The sequence below is a fragment of the Liolophura sinensis genome, chromosome 8, assembly GCF_032854445.1.
Source record: "Liolophura sinensis isolate JHLJ2023 chromosome 8, CUHK_Ljap_v2, whole genome shotgun sequence".
Classification (NCBI taxonomy): Eukaryota; Metazoa; Mollusca; class Polyplacophora; order Chitonida; family Chitonidae; genus Liolophura; species Liolophura sinensis.
Window position 1 is genome coordinate 54,597,144 of NC_088302.1, and position 21,128 is coordinate 54,618,271.

Here is a 21,128-nt window from a genome sequence, read left to right on the forward strand (position 1 = left end):
CATCAATTTTAGGACTACATGTAAAACTTACTGTCAAATGAATACAACTACAGGTAATATGACACATTTCATGTACACCACTCCATTCACCAGTTTGAATGACTTTTTAAGACTAACAGGAAATAACTTGTTTATACCACATGTAGAAATACAATTACGGGGGATATCTCTTGGAATATGCATTCAAACTTTAACCTTTCAAATTTTCATCGTGGTCGTTAACTTTAGATTCCAGACTTAATTGCCATAGATTAATCTTAACATTCCAGATTTTATTGTTTGTAACACAACTAATAATATAACCAGATTTGAGATGCAAATGAGTATAATTTCTGACTTCTGAGGATACTGTCAGATATTCCTGGATCTGCCCCACCTGGGCCCCACTGTCTTGTAGGGCTTCAAATTAGCTGCCTATAACCAGAAAAAAATTGGGGGAAACATCAGAATGGAAGATTTGAATACGAGTTAAGAATTTTTTCCCTTGACATTGTCAACTTCATGCAGATATGAACCAAAAATGTGTGCATGCCTCAGAAATATACAGCAAACCTAGATTTAACAAAGTACAAAGTTCTAAAGATACAGTAGCCTGTAAGTCTTGAAATTTTGGAGCTTAAAGAAATTACCTCAGGTGACATTGTAAAAACCAAGAAGCTTTCTTGAGAGAAATATATGGACTTGAGAGTGAAAATGTTCACACTTTATACTTACCTGTTAGTGTTTTCTTCACAGGTAGATGACAGGTACATATATTAACCTCAGCTTAGCTGGTGACACAGCTATGTGAGGGGCATAGGCCAAACAAACTTACAGTCCTGTACACATGGACACACTGTCATTACACAGGTAAGGGTAATCAACAGAGGCAACTCATTCACCTGTACAGGTGAAAACCAGCCAAGTGTTGACAGAGCATGAATAAGTGACCCAGCTAGTTACACAGTCACATACCAGCTAGCGTTCTGGTGAACACTGACTCAGCCAAGAAAAATCTGTCCTCATTATAACCAAATCTCATTTCACCTGGCCGTGTTTCTGTCAGTAAATTAGTAGTATCAGGTAGATGTGCCCCCTTCATCTATACTCCATACAGGTTAAGCTGTGTCACTTCCACAATGCTGAATGTCAGTCAACTTTGACAGATGAAAATGACAGATCTTAATTATTTTCCTCAGATTTTCACATTTCCCTCCAAGATGCTGATGTATTGTTATGTGCATGCAACTGTCAGATCCATACCTGGGAGGAAGTGATCCATTAATGTCAAAACACCCATCTATCATCATGTCACTCCATGGTTTAGTTGTATTCATCTGCTGTTACCTTCCCTATAATCACCGTGAGAATTTAACCTCATCATTTATTTGGAAAACAGTTCAAACCTTCCTATTTGCCAAAATTTTACACCTGACAAAAGCCCCTCCTATAAACTAGGCAAAAGTCTATAAGCCCGGTTGAAACAAATGTATTATAAAGAGCACATGTGGTTTTAAGAACTGTATATATGTCCGGACTGTAGACTTTAAGGTTCCACTCACACTGTATTAGGATTTGAGTAACAGATTATACGAGGTCTTAATTCTGACAAATGACTGTTAATTAATGCACATTTGAATCTCTGATGTAATGTTCATCCTAGCTGCCAGTGTACACATATGTACACCTCGAGCAAAGCCTGCACTCCATCATACTATATGAACAATGTTACATGGCCTAACCCCAGTCTGCGATATAGGAGCCATCTATTTGTTTTATTGTTACCACTACACTAACCATACTAACAAATGAACCCTGCACAATACTGACCTATCCCCAGCTAAATCTAAACTGTTATTACATGAGACACCAGAGTAAGATGGCCAAAAGCTGGTAAGAATGTCTGCCTCATAAACAATAGGCCCTGGTTCAACTCTAAATAGCAGACTACACATGTACTGGCCCAGTCATCTACAGGGCTCATAGCACAGCTCTGGGTGGCTGCCTATCAGTGTCAAGCTGAACATTTTACCCAGCTTTACAAAGCTTAAATTTTGTGTCAAAGCCAGCATAGCTAACCATGTCTGAAAAGTAATCCACCTGTTTAAACTTTTGAATTAAAGAAGGTGAACTGTCTGCCATGTTTTGAGTTCAAACATCTGTCAAGTTCCAGTAAAGTACATGTTGGCTGTTCCAACACTACTTTTCATTCGGAATCATTTTTTTTTTTTTTTTTTTGCCTTCAAAAATATTTTAGTCACCGGAATTTGTCATCAACAATTTACACTTCACAGAACAAGCTCACACTTAGCCTGAGGTTCAAGCCAGACACCTGCTGGATGTCAGGTAGATTCAAAAGTTTTATTGCCACGATATGGCTAAGATATTGCAGAGGTTCAGCCTGAGGTTCAAGCCAGACACTTGCTGGATGTCAGGTAGATTCAAAAGTTTCATTGCCACGATATGGCTAAGATATTGCAGATATGGCCTTAAGCCGTAATCATTCATTCAAAATTTTCAAAGGCTGGATTATTGTTGGAAGAGGGTTTACCGGGCAAGTTTTGACACCTTTTACCTGTGGATAACTTGTGGATCCAATGTATACCAAACATTAGGACTGGCTCAAGTTGTAAAGGTTTGTGAATTTTTCATCCTGGTGAAGATACGGTCCCCAAATGATATATTTGTTCTGTTAGTATAATGTATTGATGGGCCGTACACATACAGGTGCCTGAGGCTTCCAATTCAGTAATCATATTAATGTTGGATATCGACCGTGGGTGTCATGTAAGCAGTGGCTGAATGGGTATCATGTAGGCAGTGGCTGGATGGGTGTCATGTAGGCTGTGGCTGGATGGGTGTCATGTAGGCTGTGTCTGAATGGGTGTCATGTAGGCTGTGGCTGGATGGGTGTCATGTAGGCTGTGTCTGGATGGGTGTCATGTAGGCTGTGACTGGATGGATGTCATGTAGGCAGTGGTTGGATGGGTGTCATGTAAGCAGTGGCTGAATGGGTATCACGTAGGCAGTGGCTGGATGGGTGTCATGTAGGCTGTGGCTGGATGGGTGTCATGTAGGCTGTGTCTGGATGGGTGTCATGTAGGCTGTGACTGGATGGATGTCATGTAGGCAGTGGCTGGATTGGTGTCATGTAGGCAGTGGCTGGATGGGTGTCATGTAGGCTGTGGCTGGATGGGTGTCATGTAGGCTGTGGCTGGATGGGTGTCATGTAGGCTGTGGCTGAATGGGTGTCATGTAGGCAGTGGTTGGATGGTGTCATGTGTGCAGTGGCTGGATGGGTGTCATGTAGGCTGTGGCTGGATGGTTGTCATGTAGGCAGTGGCTGGATGGGTGTCATATAGGCAGTGGTTGGATGGGTGTCATGTAGGCAGTGGATGGATGGGTGTCATGTAGACAGTGGCTGGATTACTTTCATGGAGGCAGTGGCTAGGTGAGTGTTATGTAGGCAGTGGTTGGATTAGTGTCATGTAGGCAGTGGCTAGGTGAGTGTTGTGTAGGCAGTGGCTGGATGTCATGTATGTAGTAGCTGGGTTGCTGTTATGTATGCAGTGGCTGGGTGGGAGTCATGTATGCAGTGGCTGGGTGGGAGTCATGTATGCAGTGACTGGGTGGGTGTCATGTAGGCAGTGGCTGGATAGGTGTCATGGATGCAGTGGCTGGATGGGTGTCATGTATGCAGTTGCTGGGTGGCTGTCATGTAGGCAATGGCTGGGTGGCTGACATGTAGGCAGTGGCTGGATGGGTGTCATGTGCAGTGGCTGTATTGGTGTCATGTATGCAGTGGGTGGATGGGAGTCATGTATGCAGTGGCTGGATGGTGTCATGTAGGCAATGGCTGGATAAGTGTCATGTAGGCAGTGGCTGGATGAGTGTCATGTAGGCAGTGGCTGGATGGGAGTCATGTAGGCAGTGGCTGGGTGGCTGACATGTAGGCAGTGGCTGGATGGGTGTCATATGCAGTGGCTGTATTGGTGTCATGTATGCAGTGGGTGGATGGGAGTCAAATGCAGTGGCTGGATTGGTGTCATGTATGCAGTGGTTGGATGGGAGTCATGTAGGCAGTGGCTGGATAAGTGTCGTGTCTGGCATTACCTGAAGCAGCATATGCTGTGACATGATAGAAATAATGCTGGAATCCACATTAAATCTCCAAGTGACCAAACATAGGAATTTACTAGGGTCCTATGTTGGCATGCATGGCTATATGTTATATTCATGACAAAATGCCAACAGTATGGTGCCTGAAGCTTTAGGCACAAATTTGTACGATTTGTACAATAAATTGTCAGCTATCAATCTGGGCTAAGGGGAAGAAAATCTGACGCACTGAAGAAAACTGCTTCTTGACACGTAACAGACTGAGTGGGGAGATTATTTTATCTAACTATTCGTATTACATTACAGATGCACTCTAGCATGCTCCGTCATTATCACACACCCTGGTATGGGACAAGGTAACAGGTGCCATGATTCAGCCATATCACGCCTCACAAGCAGGTAAAATGTAGACCTATATTTACCCGTAGATCAGTTAGCTTGCATGCCTAAAAATTCACCCATCTTCCTGAATACATTTCTTTGTACACATAAATTTGAAGAAGCATTAAAAAACAATCTGATAAGGAGCTGGAGGTGATGATTACAGCCCCTCAAAGAAATGCGCTGAGTTATAACTTATAGGTAAGGAAACTGAATAGAATCCAGACTGACTGATGTAGTTGTGACCGCTCAGTACTTGAGTTTTCATGTCAGTGTGATTACCTATCACTGTGCTGACAATATGTGGTTAGCATTATGGCAGATGTAGTACAGTCAAAGGTAGGAAAAAAGTCTCTACACACAATTCTCCAGATTTCATGCAATGATTTTGTGAGTTGCCTATTGGCTGTTGAAGTATGCTTCCAATTTTTATTTATAAGGTATAAATAGGGTAGCGTCAGATACACTGCTTATAGGCTTGACTCTCTAGAACTGAGTATCTTTTGCATTTCTAGTCACTCACACTGTATAAATATCTCTGCTAGGCTATTTTTAAAACAATAAACTGCATGTACAGTTTAGGTTAGAAACCAAATAGGGTTAAATATTGGAAAACTTTGGGCCCTGCATTAGTGACAATGCAGATCTTTTTTCCAGGTTTAGACAGTGCTCGGAAACCTCTGGCATGATGTTTTATAAATACAATTAGGCTACTGTGCTTATATTATTATTGGGCCCGTAAAGTGTGGATCTATCTGGGATCTATCATGTTAGCTGAGCAAAGTTATAACTGATTACAGTCCTAAACTGTTCTAGTATCTGTTTATATAAACTGTCCCACCTAACCATTCCTCAAAGCACCAATATATAAATCACATTTTTCAAATTGAAAGACTTTATTAATGTATGCGCACTTCCATCAAACAAATAAACATACATACATATATATATATACTGATTCCCTGCTACCACGTATAAACTGGTCCATTCCATTTTGTCATCACATGACACATTCCATTCAGGCAGCAGTCTAGGCTATATACAATGCACAAATTGTCATTGTTTTGAAGTAAAGCTATCTAACCATATAACCCCAGATAAAATTTTGATAATTTATGCATACATGTCATGTATTAGCTCTTAAAATGTCTCAACAAAAATATAAATTAAAATGCACACATTCTTATGTGATTGCTCATAGTGTAATGATGCGTATTACTCTTCACTCCTGCATCAAGGAAGTTAACCGCACGGGTCATCTGTACAACATTACATTAATTGTACCAGTACACTAACCAATCACAGGTGTGTAGATGTAAGTATGCAGTTTGTGCATTTCACAATCAGGTATTGCAAACTTCTCCCTATGATATGGTTTGACATCTCATATGCCTTCATGTGCCTTATACAGGCCAGATAACCTACAGCTACTTAATCATTGTATTGAAACGTACAGGTAAAACATTCACACATCTTGTAAACAAAAACTCAGACAGCTATGATGTACCTGTAGTTCACTCATTATATGTTTGTAGATGCTTCATGATTCTAGCTTCAATGTTTCTACAAACATGCTGACAAAAATGTCCTGGAAATGTGTCGGTTTTACTACCTGTAATGTCTAAGCACATCCTGTAGTTACTGAAGCTTTTGTCAGATGCTTATTGTATTGTATGGTGTAGATGAGGTAAAACAAAGGGTGCAGGTTTCAGCGAGAATTTTCCTACAATAATTCCTTACAGTCTCAGTGATCGTGCTTGACAGATGAGAATCTAGAATTCACTAAATTGTGGTTGTTCAACACCAGTGCTATTCAAACTTTTCATTACACATAACTCCAAAACAACCCTTACCTGTAGATTTAGAAGTGTATTGCACATGGGGGTGAGACTCACCTGGTAGAAATGTTTAGTGGTTCCATAACTGGGGACAATGCTGAGGCCAAGTGGCTCCTTCAACTTCTTCTGTATGTGGACAGTATGTAGAGTGAACCCCTTTGGAGGAGATGACAGAATATCTTCCACATGAGTACTACCTATTTCTCCTTCTGGGAAGTTTTGAGGAATGCTTTTTCCTCGCTTTACCAGCATGAACACCTGCAGCGGCATTTCCCTGAACACAGACACGCATTCATCGTACGTCAAAGTGTGCAAGTCCAGGCCATTGATCTCTAAAATTTGGTCACCGACACCCACCCCTCGGGAGCCTCCTGATGCTCTCTCAGCAGCACCGCCCATGGTCACACTACGCACCCTCACTGCTTTCACTTTTTCTCTGTTACCCTTGTCCCCAATGACACTCAGAATCATGCCCAACTTCTCCCCCGGCAGTCGGTGTAAAATGAGACACTCGATCCTCGAATTGTCCATTTCTTTCCTTGTAGTACATGTGACATGTTCTTGCTGCGTGGAATTGTCAAAATTTCTCTCCATTACTACTGGATGTTGCATTTCAGAGAAATTGTCCACATGACATTCTTGTCTTTGACCAGAATTACTTTCCACAGAACCATTACCTGTGCTGTGAGAACTCATTATGCTCTGGGGTAGATCACTCTGCAGGTGTGAGGAAAGCTTATCTGACACTGATTTCACCACGTTCAAATTCATGTTTGACTCATTATCTCTGTTTTTTGCCCTAAGTACTGGAGAGCGAATGACTCTATTTGCGAATGAGTTACTTTCCCAGCCAGTATCAGAATCAGACTCTGTATCCATTTTCTAGTCTTCCTCTAACCTTTCTGACAGCTAGTACCACACAATGGGACGATCCAGATCACTCAGAGTTATCTCCCCTGCTCTCCACAGCTTCTCCACCACTTCAGTTCTATTGTGGACTAGCTGTCTCCAGTTTTTGACGGCCATTCTGGAATAAACAAAAAAAGAGTACAGATTACTAGTACGACATAGGCTAAGCTAGTGTCTTTATATACAAATGATTACTGAACACCAAAAAATTAGCAACCAGTGTAATGTAGACAATATGTACTATCACCTAAGTTCAATGATACAACAAGTCAACTTCACAAACTACTGTAAGAAAATGTGAAGTGTATGTCTAACAAGGAAGTGAAAATTTAACACATCCTGCCTTGACAGAAAATTTAACTGTTTTCAAAAATTTTCCACATTCTCTATTGTTGTCATCAATGTTTTATTTCCTCCTACATCAGTCTGCTTATGAAAATCATCAAGTGAAGCAAAAATCATGAATGCTTTGTAATTTAAGCCTCTTTGCTGACTCACTGTCATTATACATGGCATTCAGAATTTCAAATTTTAGCACTTCATCAAAGGAAGCAGATTTCTTCTCAATGAAGAAGTTGCATCCTATTCAAAGTAGTAATTAACAATCCCATGGAAAAAAAAGAAAGAAAGAAAACAGCTAATTAGCTCAATGAAATCTAATGATATTTTCACTTACTCTTTTTTTTCATCACAAAACTATCAAAACTTCATACCGGCTCCTCATAACCCATTTTCTGAAAACTCTTTCTGATGCACATGTTTTTCACGGTCTTCAGTTACAGATATTTTGTTATCACAGGACAAAAATGAAATGCAGAGACAGGTGTAAATGATCAGGATCAGGTATGTTATGAGGCCGAGTCATCATTGTCTCTGTCAGATAGCCTTGTGTTCAGACACTCTGTATTTACCCGTCATACCTACTTACCCCAGTCGTACGCATAGGTGATTGGTACATCACCTGAGATCTTTGTATCTTATCAATCAGATCAATATTCACAAAATCCCCATTGAATTAATATGCACACCTACAGTTTCAAACTACCTAGTACAGAAATGGCATACATCCATCAAAATATATTCAAAGGACATGTCATTATTACATTTAAGCCCTTTGATTCACAGACATTTAGTAAGATATTCTATTTAAACAAAAAATTCCATGTAGTTGCATCTTTCTCATTAGGGCTGGATTAGGAAAGAACATGAAAAGTGAAAAATAAAACATACATTATATAAATCTTCCAGATTTCATCAACACTGACAAAAACAAATATCACAAACACCCAACAAAAACACTGAATCTGGTCAACCAGATATATATTTAAACAATTTCTTATGCTGCACCACTCAGCAAAATGTCTTCAACACAAAAAAAATTCTGCATGTTGCAACGTAAGAAACGTTTAAATATACATCCGGTTGTCTGGATTCTGTGTTTTTGTTCAATGTATTCTACTTGTTTGGCTCAATTATTCACGTCTAGATCACAAACATCATGTTTGATTCTGGTGAGTCCGGGTTGGTGGTGGAGATGAATTCAGGGTGTGGGAGTGTTCACCAACTGTACATTTTCTCACTTCCTCAGTTACATGTATCTGTGTATCACTAGTGTAAGCCAGATAGCTGTTTCCTGCATGCACAGCTGCACACTGAGTAATAAGGCAAACTAAAGCGCATGACAATTTACATTTGAGATACACCACTGCAGACTTTGTTGATACCTGGGTGAAAATGTCTGAAGACATGTAGACTGTTGTCATAGATACTTTGGGATTCTGTTCTCATCTCTTATTACTTAAGAATGATGTTGCCATGAATGTTCTCGAATGTTCTTGTCAGGTACGTGTAACTGTATTTCTGCTGCTTTTCTCACACACTGACCTGCAAGCTACACACTTACATTGTTCTCATTGACTGCCTCTGTCACCTCTGCAGGACTATGTCTGACAAAGATGTTGGTAAACTGTTACTCAAATGACAAATGACCCTGCACTTCTACACACTCTTGTACTATAAACAGACAAACAAGACAACATAATTGTGTTTATTTGAGGCTTAATTTTGTAGTTCCTTTCAAATAATTGCATGTATAGAATAAACAGAATCTCCAACTCGTGGCCAAGCATTTTAAAATTTATTAAACTAGAGTCAAACATTTTTTCTTTTCTGTTAAATAAATTTCACATTTGAGATCATCTAATTACCTCCCATGTGACCTGTCATCTAGAAACTGGTACTTGGCTTATCCCTGTTTTGATTGCATGTTGGTCCACATTTCAAGTAAAGGCACAGAGTGATCATGATAAAATCTAAACGATGAACAATAATAATTTGTGATCAGGATTTTAACACACAGGTGATAAGATGAGTAACATCAAATCATGGGGCAAGTACATTAGGTACAGGTTCAATTCCGGCCTTGGGAAGGGAATTCGTAGATTGCCCACTTCTCATGCCCTACTGGTATTCTTGAGTACAGCGTAAAACACCAACCAAATAAATAAATAAACCCTATTGGTGTTTTGGTGACAATAAGTGGTCAGTGGCACTCCAGTGAGCCCTTTTATATTTGTTGACAACCACTGGTCTTCCAATTATGTGGCATTCATAACAAGTCTCTTGTTATGTCACACGTGGGAAAATTCAACGGCAACTTGCCAAAGGTCCGTGTTTTGCCCTGGGCACACCCGCATACTCCACCCATGAAAATGATTGACATCATAAAAATGAAAAATTATTTCAGTGTTGATGCTGAACAACAATCAACGAATAACTCAACGCTCATATATCTAACATTCCAAAATCATTCCTGTGGTAATTTCAACAAAAGAAGAACTATACAATAACATTCTATCTGCCACATTATGTGTGATAACTTCATACAATGTACATGCATTATTGGGACAATACACATGAATACATGTATTATACTTTTGTGTATATAAATAAATATGTATAAAAATATACGAATTTCTGTTTATAATGCTGCATGCATAAAATACCTGTATATAAGACTAGATAAAGTTATGAATGAAGGGAAATTAGATCATTGTTACCTATCAGTGTCATCTGGAGGTTAAACAGAGCAATGTAGTTCTATCAGTGTTCATCTGAACTTGATGGTTATCTTACAACATGATAGCAATTACTTAGCTCTTACCAAAGAAAGATGTAGAAAAACTGAGAAGTTGTCGTCTTGACGGAAACCAAAACCTTGGAGGCCTCAAAAGAGAGCTGACATTTTCCTTGGGCTTGTCCGTGGGCTAAATAGCAGAAAAGCCTTGGTGCTGTTGTTGTTAGCCTGACATCCTGTATATGTTGGCTATACCCTGCACTCTGTGTAAGGCAGGTCACTCGCCTTCTGTTACACCACTCAATAATACATGAAAAGCCGAATTGATTGGCCGAGGCTGGACCATCTGCTTTCCGCATACTGCACACTTACATATGAGCTCAACAAAGCCTTTGTGCCTCAAAACCTAAGCATAACTGTTTTATAGTCAACTTACATGTAATTTGTATGTTATGGTATGGTACAACTTGGTACCAAAATATGGTACCTGTAGTTACATACAATTTATGTAATGTTAACTGTTTGTACACAAAGCTACAGTTGACAGATGTTTTACCTGCCAGTGCAATACATGTATTCAAGGTGAATATTAATAAAAGAAACACTGAGCCTGTGAAAGGTGAACATTTCTCATTAGTATTATAAAATGTATTGAGTTGAAACTGTGTATTAAGTTTTATAATAACAAAATTATTAATTTACTAAAAATATTTCTACCTGTATATGGATCAGTCTGGTTTGTTGAGTAATCAGACTTAGCATAGGGGAAACACAAATACCTGGCCAGGTAACTGACAGGTACAAGCCCGGATAATGGTAGTAAAGATGCTAATATAAGTCGATCTCCTCAACACTGTAATTTTATCTCCTATGTGCAGATGACGAAAAGCTATGGGGTTATTTCATTATACTAACACGATCACTTTAATTGGAGAGTTTCTACCAATATTTCCAGTGACAAAAATGCAGGATACAATTGCATTATTGGAGAAATCAGCATTAATATATACTATCCATTAAAATTTTCAATCTGAATATCATCAGCATTTTATGTCATTTGTAAACATGCTGAGTCACACGTTAAATTTTCGTATCACATATAACTAAATAAAACAGCAAAAACTAAATAACTAATTTATACCAACCCTGCATTTCACGCAGAAAATTGCAAAATCTCCGACAATAGCCCTATCCCATTTAACAAACAAAGTAGCTTTCCAGGGTCATCTCAATGTATGGTAAACTTACGGAACACCAGTGAAATCCTTCGCAGGCTGGAGAGTACTAGAAGCTTGCTCTGTGTGTGTTAATGGTCAGCTTGTGGAAATGGGAGGAATCATCACCAGACTGGAGTGTGCTAAAAGCCTGCTTTGTGTGTGCTAATGGTCAGCTTGTGGAAATGGGAGGTATCCTCAGCACACCGAGTGTGCCAGAAGCCTGCATTAGGTGTGCTAACATGGCTAATGGTGAGCTTGCAGAATATGGGAGGCACCATCAGCAGACTGGAGTGTGCTAGAAGCCTGCTTTGGGTTTGCTATTGGTGAGCTTGTGGAATATGAGAGGCACCATCATACACTGGAGCACTAGAATCCTGCTTTGGGTGTGCTATTGATGAACTTGTGGAATATGAGAGGCACCATCATACAATGGAGCACTAGAGGCCTGCTTTGGGTGTGCACTAATCTTGGGTGTCTTCACTAATAAATCACAGTAAGAAACAAAATGGCAAATGATTACATTAATTAAAATATATTCAAGCTCAATGGACTTGCCTTTGACATTAAAGTTAGTATGAGAACCCCTGCCAGAAAATATTGGATCTGTTACTCCATTACTTGTATACAAATTAAGCACCCAACCAGTAATGATCAATTATCTCGCATGTATCCAGTGGCACTCTGTCTGGATACCTTCCACACCTTTAGGTGAGATCAAAGACCACGGGTAAACTGAATCAGACTGCCTCAGGTAACACATTACTGACCATCAAAATTCCTGGTGTTTTCCGGCTCAATAACACGGCATTTTATACAAATATGCACAAGTACAATCAGCATACAGATATGTCACCCAGATTCAGTTGGAACAGGTGAAGATAGTACATTGAGGGACGCTACATTCACTTCACATACAACTAAAGGTTGAACACATTACAGAAGTACACATATCTAGTTTGAATACTATAGTTGTCAAGACAGAAATATAGCAGAATTCTGTTTCCAGGTTAAGACTTCTGCTGAACCCACACAATGTAGAACTCTGGTTTATATGTATGTAACAGCATGTTCAGTAAATCTAAGTGAGTCTAACCATGTTCAAAAGGGGAGAATTTCCTGCAGGTTCCACATAACCTCTTACTGGCAGGCCTTGGCACACAGGCCATATCAATACATCCCAAATCTGTGTTCGCCTTATTTACTTTGAAAAATGGGTTATATTAATCATATGTTAATTTAGCTTCACAGATGGGTCAATAGGAATGGTACGCTTGATGAAAGGAATATCTGAAAGTGTAAGTTACGTGTTAAGAATAGACGGTGAAGTGTATTAAATCTGTCTTATAAACTTGATAAGGTGATCTTACTTTGGCCTATGGACTATACACTGAAATATGAGTTGTCTTAACTTGACAGACTGAACACACTGAAGCACAAGTTACGTGTACATGCCAGGGTGGACAGAGTGGAGAAAGACAGGGGCGGTCTTCGGTGAAACTTTTCCACTATGTTAAGGGATTTGTAAAGGGCTTCATCTGATCGACACATAATAAAGAATTTAAAAATTGTTAATATAATTTTGAATACTCTCTCATTTCAAGTTATTTATGAAAAGAAAAGGTGAATCTACTTAAAACATGAAAGCCTATAATAGTAGTCAAAGTTGTCAAAGTTGTAGCAAGACGCATTTACAGATAAATAAGAATCAATCATGTAGGCACTTCACCTGTCTGAATAAGGAATAAACATTTTTATGTGACCATTAATATGTCACACAGAAATTAAAACTCACACCCAGACTAGGCTGTACAGTTACATAAAACGGCGACAATAAACCATGTTTTCTTCAGATGTCAAAACATCTAGCGGATTGCAACACCCAAACTGCCAGAGAAGAGGATTTTGATATCAAATTTTTCCGCATTATGTTCAAGTCTCCACTGATAGATAGGCTATTTCATGCAGATCACAATACATGTGCAACAGTTTAATGCTTTGCACTCATGTAAATTTGTCTTCAACACAAAACATTGCTGAGACAGTCCACGTGTTTTATTTTCATTTTTATATCCTCCCTTGACATTGGAAACAAAATTTATTCTGCCTGTAAAATAGCAATTTAAATTGTTGTGGCCAGAACAACAGATGGACAATTACATTATCTTGGCTCAACTGATAGGGCATAATCAAGAGCAATAATATACGTATTTGGTGTCTTTATTGGGCATAGTGATGTTCACAAGCTGGAGCAACCAGACTCACACTTTAACCTGACAGATCAGACATATTGAAAAGTATCTGAATTATCTTAGCTCTATAGTCGGAAGTGTATATTTATTATGTGATATAAAATTTAAGCACACACCCCATATAAATACTCTTCATATTACAGTGAAATTTTAACCCTGTTTTGATTGATGTGAATATGATATAGTATACATGCAGTATGTGATCATTCTACATCAAAGTCCTATGCCTGTACCGTAGGAACAAGGTGTTGTCAGTCTATGATACAGTATACATGCAGTATGTGGTCATTCTACATCAAAGTCCTATGCCTGCACCGTAGGAACAAGGTGTTGTCAGTCTATGATACAGTATACATGCAGTATGTGATCATTCTACATCAAAGTCCTATGCCTGTATGTAGGAACAAGGTGTTGTCAGTCTATGATACAGTATACATGCAGTATGTGGTCATTCTACATCAAAGTCCTATGCCTGTACCGTAGGAACAAGGTGTTGTCAGTCTATGATACAGTATACATGCAGTATGTGATCATTCTACATTAAAGTCCTATGCCTGTACGTAGGAACAAGGTGTTGTCAGTCTATGATACAGTATACATGCAGTATGTGATCATTCTACATCAAAGTCCTATGCCTGTACGTAGGAACAAGGTGTTGTCAGTCTATGATACAGTATACATGCAGTATGTGATCATTCTACATCAAAGTCCTATGCCTGTACCGTAGGAACAAGGTGTTGTCAGTCTATGATACAGTATACATGCAGTATGTGATCATTCTACATCAAAGTCCTATGCCTGTACGTAGGAACAAGGTGTTGTCAGTCTATGATACAGTATACATGCAGTATGTGATCATTCTACATCAAAGTCCTATGCCTGTACGTAGGAACAAGGTGTTGTCAGTCTATGATACAGTATACATGCAGTATGTGGTCATTCTACATCAAAGTCCTATGCCTGTACCGTAGGAACAAGGTGTTGTCAGTCTATGATACAGTATACATGCAGTATGTGGTCATTCTACATCAAAGTCCTATGCCTGTACCGTAGGAACAAGGTGTTGTCAGTCTATGATACAGTATACATGCAGTATGTGGTCATTCTACATCAAAGTCCTATGCCTGTACCGTAGGAACAAGGTGTTGTCAGTCTATGATACAGTATACATGCAGTATGTGGTCATTCTACATCAAAGTCCTATGCCTGTACCGTAGGAACAAGGTGTTGTCAGTCTATGATACAGTATACATGCAGTATGTGGTCATTCTACATCAAAGTCCTATGCCTGTACCGTAGGAACAAGGTGTTGTCATTCTATGATACAGTATACATGCAGTATGTGGTCATTCTACATCAAAGTCCTATGCCTGTACCGTAGGAACAAGGTGTTGTCAGTCTATGATACAGTATACATGCAGTATGTGGTCATTCTACATCAAAGTCCTATGCCTGTACCGTAGGAACAAGGTGTTGTCAGTCTATGATACAGTATACATGCAGTATGTGATCATTCTACATCAAAGTCCTATGCCTGTACCGTAGGAACAAGGTGTTGTCAGTCTATGATACAGTATACATGCAGTATGTGATCATTCTACATCAAAGTCCTATGCCTGTACCGTAGGAACAAGGTGTTGTCAGTCTATGATACAGTATACATGCAGTATGTGATCATTCTACATCAAAGTCCTATGCCTGTACCGTAGGAACAAGGTGTTGTCAGTCTATGATACAGTATACATGCAGTATGTGGTCATTCTACATCAAAGCCATATGCCTGTACCGTAGGAACAAGGTGTTGTCAGTCTATGTATACATGTACAATACAATGACTATCGATGATGGATTAGAGATGAACTGAGTAATATCAGCGAACAAATACCTATACATATATGTAACTTCAATGTAATCAAAGATGACAGTATGAACTTTTCGTGACTCTAACATCCAGTTCTCATTTGAGCGAGTTTATTTCTAATTAAAGGCAAGACAAACATAAAAGTGTTTCACCTATTGTAAAGAAACTCAGATAGAAACCAGGTCATTTCTTCAAGGATGATCAGAAATGATCTTCTCAGTGACTCTCTTTTACCCCAGGAGCGTTAAAAGTGAACTTAATGTCAGATGGGACAGCTTACTAAGTGATCTTCAAAGGTTAATTTCATTCAGCTCACTGGTAAATCATGACAGGTGTGGTATTTACCTGTCATCTTCCCTTCTCACCTGCTACTTTGATCCAGGTAAGATATCAAGGCCAACCATCCAAAACATTGCTCTAGTTATTTATAGACATACTTAATATGGTAAAGCTTAACACAGGATGTACCTAGATAGGACTATTACTAAAAGCCATTCCAGGCATGCTGTACTCTTAAGTAGGCAATTAACACTCTGCATTATGAATGTACTATATAGGTATGCTATGTAAGCATCACATTCATGTCAGCAAATTAGGATATGCATAACAGACATGGCTGTGAGCTTTGACTAATTAGCAATGACTGATCTACTAGTGATGCACCTACATTGCACATCTTACGTTTTTGCATTATGTAAAAGCAGGCTTCATAACAACTTATGTGTAATTATTCTAATTAACTAATCTTACATTTGTGCATACAGGTATAATGCTGCATAAATTTTATGCACAGAACATGAAAATGCTACATGAGACCAAATGCACATCCAAATGCAGCCTACACCTACTTTGAGATGTTCAGTTATTTATAAGCGCTGGGAGTAAAATTAATCCCAGATAAGAGTTAGTGTCTTCAAAGACGTACTTGCTGGTATACCTATTCAGAAATAATAATGCTAACACCAAAATCCTAATACAATCACTTTGCACAAAACACCTGTGTGCAGAAATAATCAATACTTCGTCTGGCCAGGTAAAGATTTATGTGTAAGATTTTACAGGTGTGTGCCTATAACTCTGACCTCTATACATCACGCATGCTGGTTCTCAATGCTTTGCTCCTTACCTGTGGTTTCCGGACTTAATTGGCTTTTCTTCTACAGGTGTAAAGTGCTCAGCAACTTAAACCATAAATCTGGCCAAACTCTATCAGTGTGAACAGATGAGATAGCTGAGGCTTAAGTTTACAGTCAGACAGTACAGCCTAGCAGCAGCCCTCTGCCCCTCCCCCCCTCACCCCACCCCCACCCCACCCCACCGGCTCAGTCTGTGTTTGTCAAGCAAAATGCTCTGCTAAAGACCCACACATTCACATCACTGATCCAACAGGATACACCATCGCTGCACAAAATTACCTGAAAAATTCTGCATCACTTTTGTCAATAAAAACTTTTTTTCTGCTTCACCTAACTTGTCTGATTTTTCACATGACTGAATAATTTACCTGACTGGATCCTTTAATCATCAGATTGGATCCTTTACTTTAACTGATCCTTCACCACAATGGGTCCTTCACCTAACCAGGTTCTTCCGCTGATCCGATCCTTTGTCTGATCCTTCAAGTGATCAAATTATTCACCTAATCTGATTTTAACCCGATCCTTGGTGTGGTCTGTCACCTGATCTAATCCCCTACCTGACCTGATCATTCAACAGATCCTGCATAATGCATTATACACACTTGAAAGTTATACACACAGGGCCTCCGTGGCTCAGTTGGTTAGCTCTAGCCCGGCGTAATGACCCAGGAACCTCTCACCAATGCAGTCACTGTGAGTTCAAGTCCAGCGGCAGTTCCTCACCGGCCATATGTGGGAAGGTCTTCCAGCAGCCTGTTGATGGTTGTGGATTTCCCCTGGGTTCTGCCCGGTTTCCTCCCACCATAATGCTGGCCACCGTCATATAAGTGAAATATTCTTGAGTACGGTGTAAAACACCAAACAAATAAATAAATAAATAAATAAATAAATAAATAATATACACAACTGAAAGGCCAAAAGGCAAATGTATGTATATCGTATCATGAGTCTCAATCCAATGATCACATAAGCAAAATTTCATGAACCTCATATGAACAGATTCTTGGATATGGCAGTAACATGTGTGGGGACATTGGCCTTCACACTGTACTGATTATTATGCAAATTAAAGGGAGAATAGACCTGAAAAATTCAAAAGGCAAGTTTCAAAGAATGTGTGATTCCCAATAATCATCTCAGCAAAGGTTCATCAATTTCCTGCCAATAGGTAAAGCGATATGGCAGTCATTAAAACAGTACAGACACACAGACAGACAGACTGACTTTAAACAATCTACTCCTTAGCCCTAAGGGGCTTAGAGAAAAAAAGGCAAATCCTAGGCCCCTGGCCGGCAAAGGCTATGAAGACCTGTATATCCTGTTCTGAAAAACGACATTATGCAAATGTGGTGTATGAAGGCAGCACAGGATTTGTCATCAGCTTTACATATATATTCATTAATTAATCATTAAACCAATTAGGACTATAGGGCTATCTATAAGAAAATCTTTATCATGATGACATAACCACCTCCTGTAGGCCCGGAGTGAATCATATCAAAAATATATATTATAGCAATACCTGTAATAACATTTTCACATTAACACGAAAGTTAGAATAAAGAATTTATTTTACAGTTTTTGCCGTTTGAAGTTCATGTAGTCACAAAGATAATTAAAACGTTTGGTGTTATAAATGTCTGTAAGCCACCTTTAGGTACACATAAAAATCAGCACGTGCACCAAATAAAAATATATTCTTTCTATCTGTTTACACTTCTGAGTATAAAACAGTCGATTTCCATAAGCTAATCGCGAGCGCAATTCAACAACAACCCACAGTACATCAGCACAACGATACAGAGAACTGCGCGTCCTCACAGAAACTTATAAATATTGATGGCATTATGGATTTTTCGAAAAATATAATCTTCTCGGTTGATACCTTATTTAGTACAGTAACTCCAGTAAGGAATACACACACAAGCGCTAGCAACATACGAGTGTCACATGCCACAATTCCGCCTGACCGGAAGTGATTAATTTCAGTTTCGCTTTACTGAACCACTTAGCCATTTGAATGTGCGACCGACGTTCAGACAATCTGATCTATATATAACAAAAGCTAATTAAGATTCCAAACGGTAGAATGAGATTAGTTCCTACTAATTCTACAGATGCCGATTTAGCGGTAGAGAATCCGGCCAAACTGGCAGCGTTCTAGGGCTGTATGGGCTACATGTAGGCCTACGCCTGTCGATCATAGCAACCGTGTTCACTGCGGTTTTCGCCTTATCTCCTGAAAACAAAAGTAAAGTTTTTAAAATTTCCGTATGCTTATGTAAGCTTACACAAGACTGTGTGTTTGGATGTCGGCTACTAATGTTTTGGCTATATCCTCGTACAGTTAGGGCTAACAAGCCGATTTTTGGTTTGTTCTCTAACTACGAAGTGCAGGTGTTTCTGACAAATTGATTTACATGTAGAGGATCTGTAAGTAGGCTACACCCCATGATTGGGTATTACAGAGGTTACTGCGTTATACAGACTGAGCATTCAAACAAATCTAAAAATATAAAGACGTCTCGTTGGCGTACAATAAAATTCAATTCCATTTTCGCCAAGTTAATATTACGCACATGCTCATCAGGTTCTCGTCTGTTTGTCTTTCATTACTTTCTGAAGAAACATACATTTACTCTATCTAAAAATATAAAATAGGGTCATAGCAATGATATCCCCAGTGGGGTCGAAAGGAAATTGATCGGAAGGAGGAGGGGAGAGGGGCAACTAGCACAACGCAAGGGCTGTAGGCCTATAGGCCCCATATGTTCTGCCACCCTAGATTGCCGCAGGCAAGATTTCAGCCATTCTTGGGCACCGAGAGATAAGGTCTGAAAAGTATATAGCGTATAAAGCTCTATTAAGACATGGTAAAAAAGTATTTAAAAGAGTTTAATGTGTGGCCCGAAGGCTATACAATTTTAAAAGTCGGATCCGTAAAATTAAATGTCGGGGCCCCGAATTAAAAAAGTCTGCTCCAAGGCCCGTTTGTCCAAAAGTGTGTGAAGACATATTGCCAGATTTAGCTTTGAGCCGAGTCTTCACTTTTGTATTTGGCACAAAAATTATTGCGTAACAATGTATTAAATATTAAGGAAAACTGCTGCTGTGTCATTTGGACTCCGTACAACTGCATTGGTCGCTGGGTTTTGTCAAAATCGTGAATACATAACAAGCATATACTTAAACCCCCACGACCTTAAAACTGGGGATGTACACCATCCTAAAATCCGACCCACGGCCCATCCGGTTCCGGCACCACCGATTCTGTTATGATCAACATGGTCAACAACATTTGGTAAAATATTCTCTGGCTACAAAGTCTATTTGTGTTTATCTTACGGCTACTGATATTCATCATCATTATTTTAATATTTATTTATCTTATCCTAGTTTAACGCCATGAATTGTTCACCTAAAAATACGACGACAGATATATCATAATAAAAGCACGAGAATTAAAGTGAACCATGCAATTGGAGATTGTGTTAAAATACTGTCAAAAGTGCACCATACCGGCCATACGTCAAACGTTCTGTCATAGATGTAGGCCCCCTAATTATCAAATGAATGGTCGTAAATGATACAAGTGTAAAGAGGGGCAGGTAAACACGATCATATATAGAACCCGAATGTATTCGTTGGCGTGTATTTAATATACTGGGTATCAACAAGGTAACACTGGCCACGAACTTTGCCTATCTGATTTGACAGATTTCGATGAAAAGTAAATTCCTATAGATTTTATATTCGGATTTTGTCCTGCCTGAATAAACAGCATGAGTGACAATACTCAGCAACTGTACGCTATATAGGCTGACGTGCGTTTTACTATACAGATGTATACTTACAATATATGGCATTTTTGGCCTATATTCTGTACGACTACAATGCACCATATCACGTGTACTGGTTGTATATAGAAAAACCTACGTTCCATACAGACAGATACTGGTATGTTTTAAGTTGGCACATATTTGTTTCTGCCCAAAAAAGCATATAGCGTAAATATATAAACCCTATTCGTCCCAGTCGCATACTTAATACACACCATATACAAACACTCTGTAAATATGAAAGATGTGTTTTCCTCGCCGTTTCCTTTTGCACAAGTATAAAAGTATTAACAGCATTAAGACCAGGTTACGTCTAACAAAATGATGATCAAAGTGCCAATACTTACCACAGGTGTGAATTCTGCACGAGCAAATATGAAGAGGCCGTTCAGGTACGGCGTGGATACTGCCGCAAGCTTACAGGATTCGCTAATAGCCCATACACACATGACATGCATCAAATCTGACTGTCAGCGTAAACTAGACCAGTCCACGTTAACCGATATAACAGGGTACACACG

General features: G+C 39.2%; 1 protein-coding gene across 2 annotated transcripts in view; it reads right to left on the bottom strand.

Annotated features, from left to right (window-relative positions):
* Nucleotides 1-21,128, bottom strand: part of LOC135472268 (uncharacterized) — a 60,152-nt gene extending 39,024 nt beyond the window's left edge. The window contains exons 1-2 of one of the 2 annotated variants that reach the window (XM_064751686.1): nt 20,955-21,128; nt 6,375-7,344 (exon numbers count right to left, since the gene is read on the bottom strand). In XM_064751686.1, coding sequence (XP_064607756.1) covers nt 6,375-7,196 — 822 coding nt within the window. In that variant the 5' untranslated portion in view covers nt 7,197-7,344; nt 20,955-21,128. Of the gene's footprint in view, nt 1-6,374; nt 7,345-10,389; nt 10,418-20,954 lie in introns of those variants that run through there. The other variant, XM_064751688.1, reaches the window with a different exon arrangement.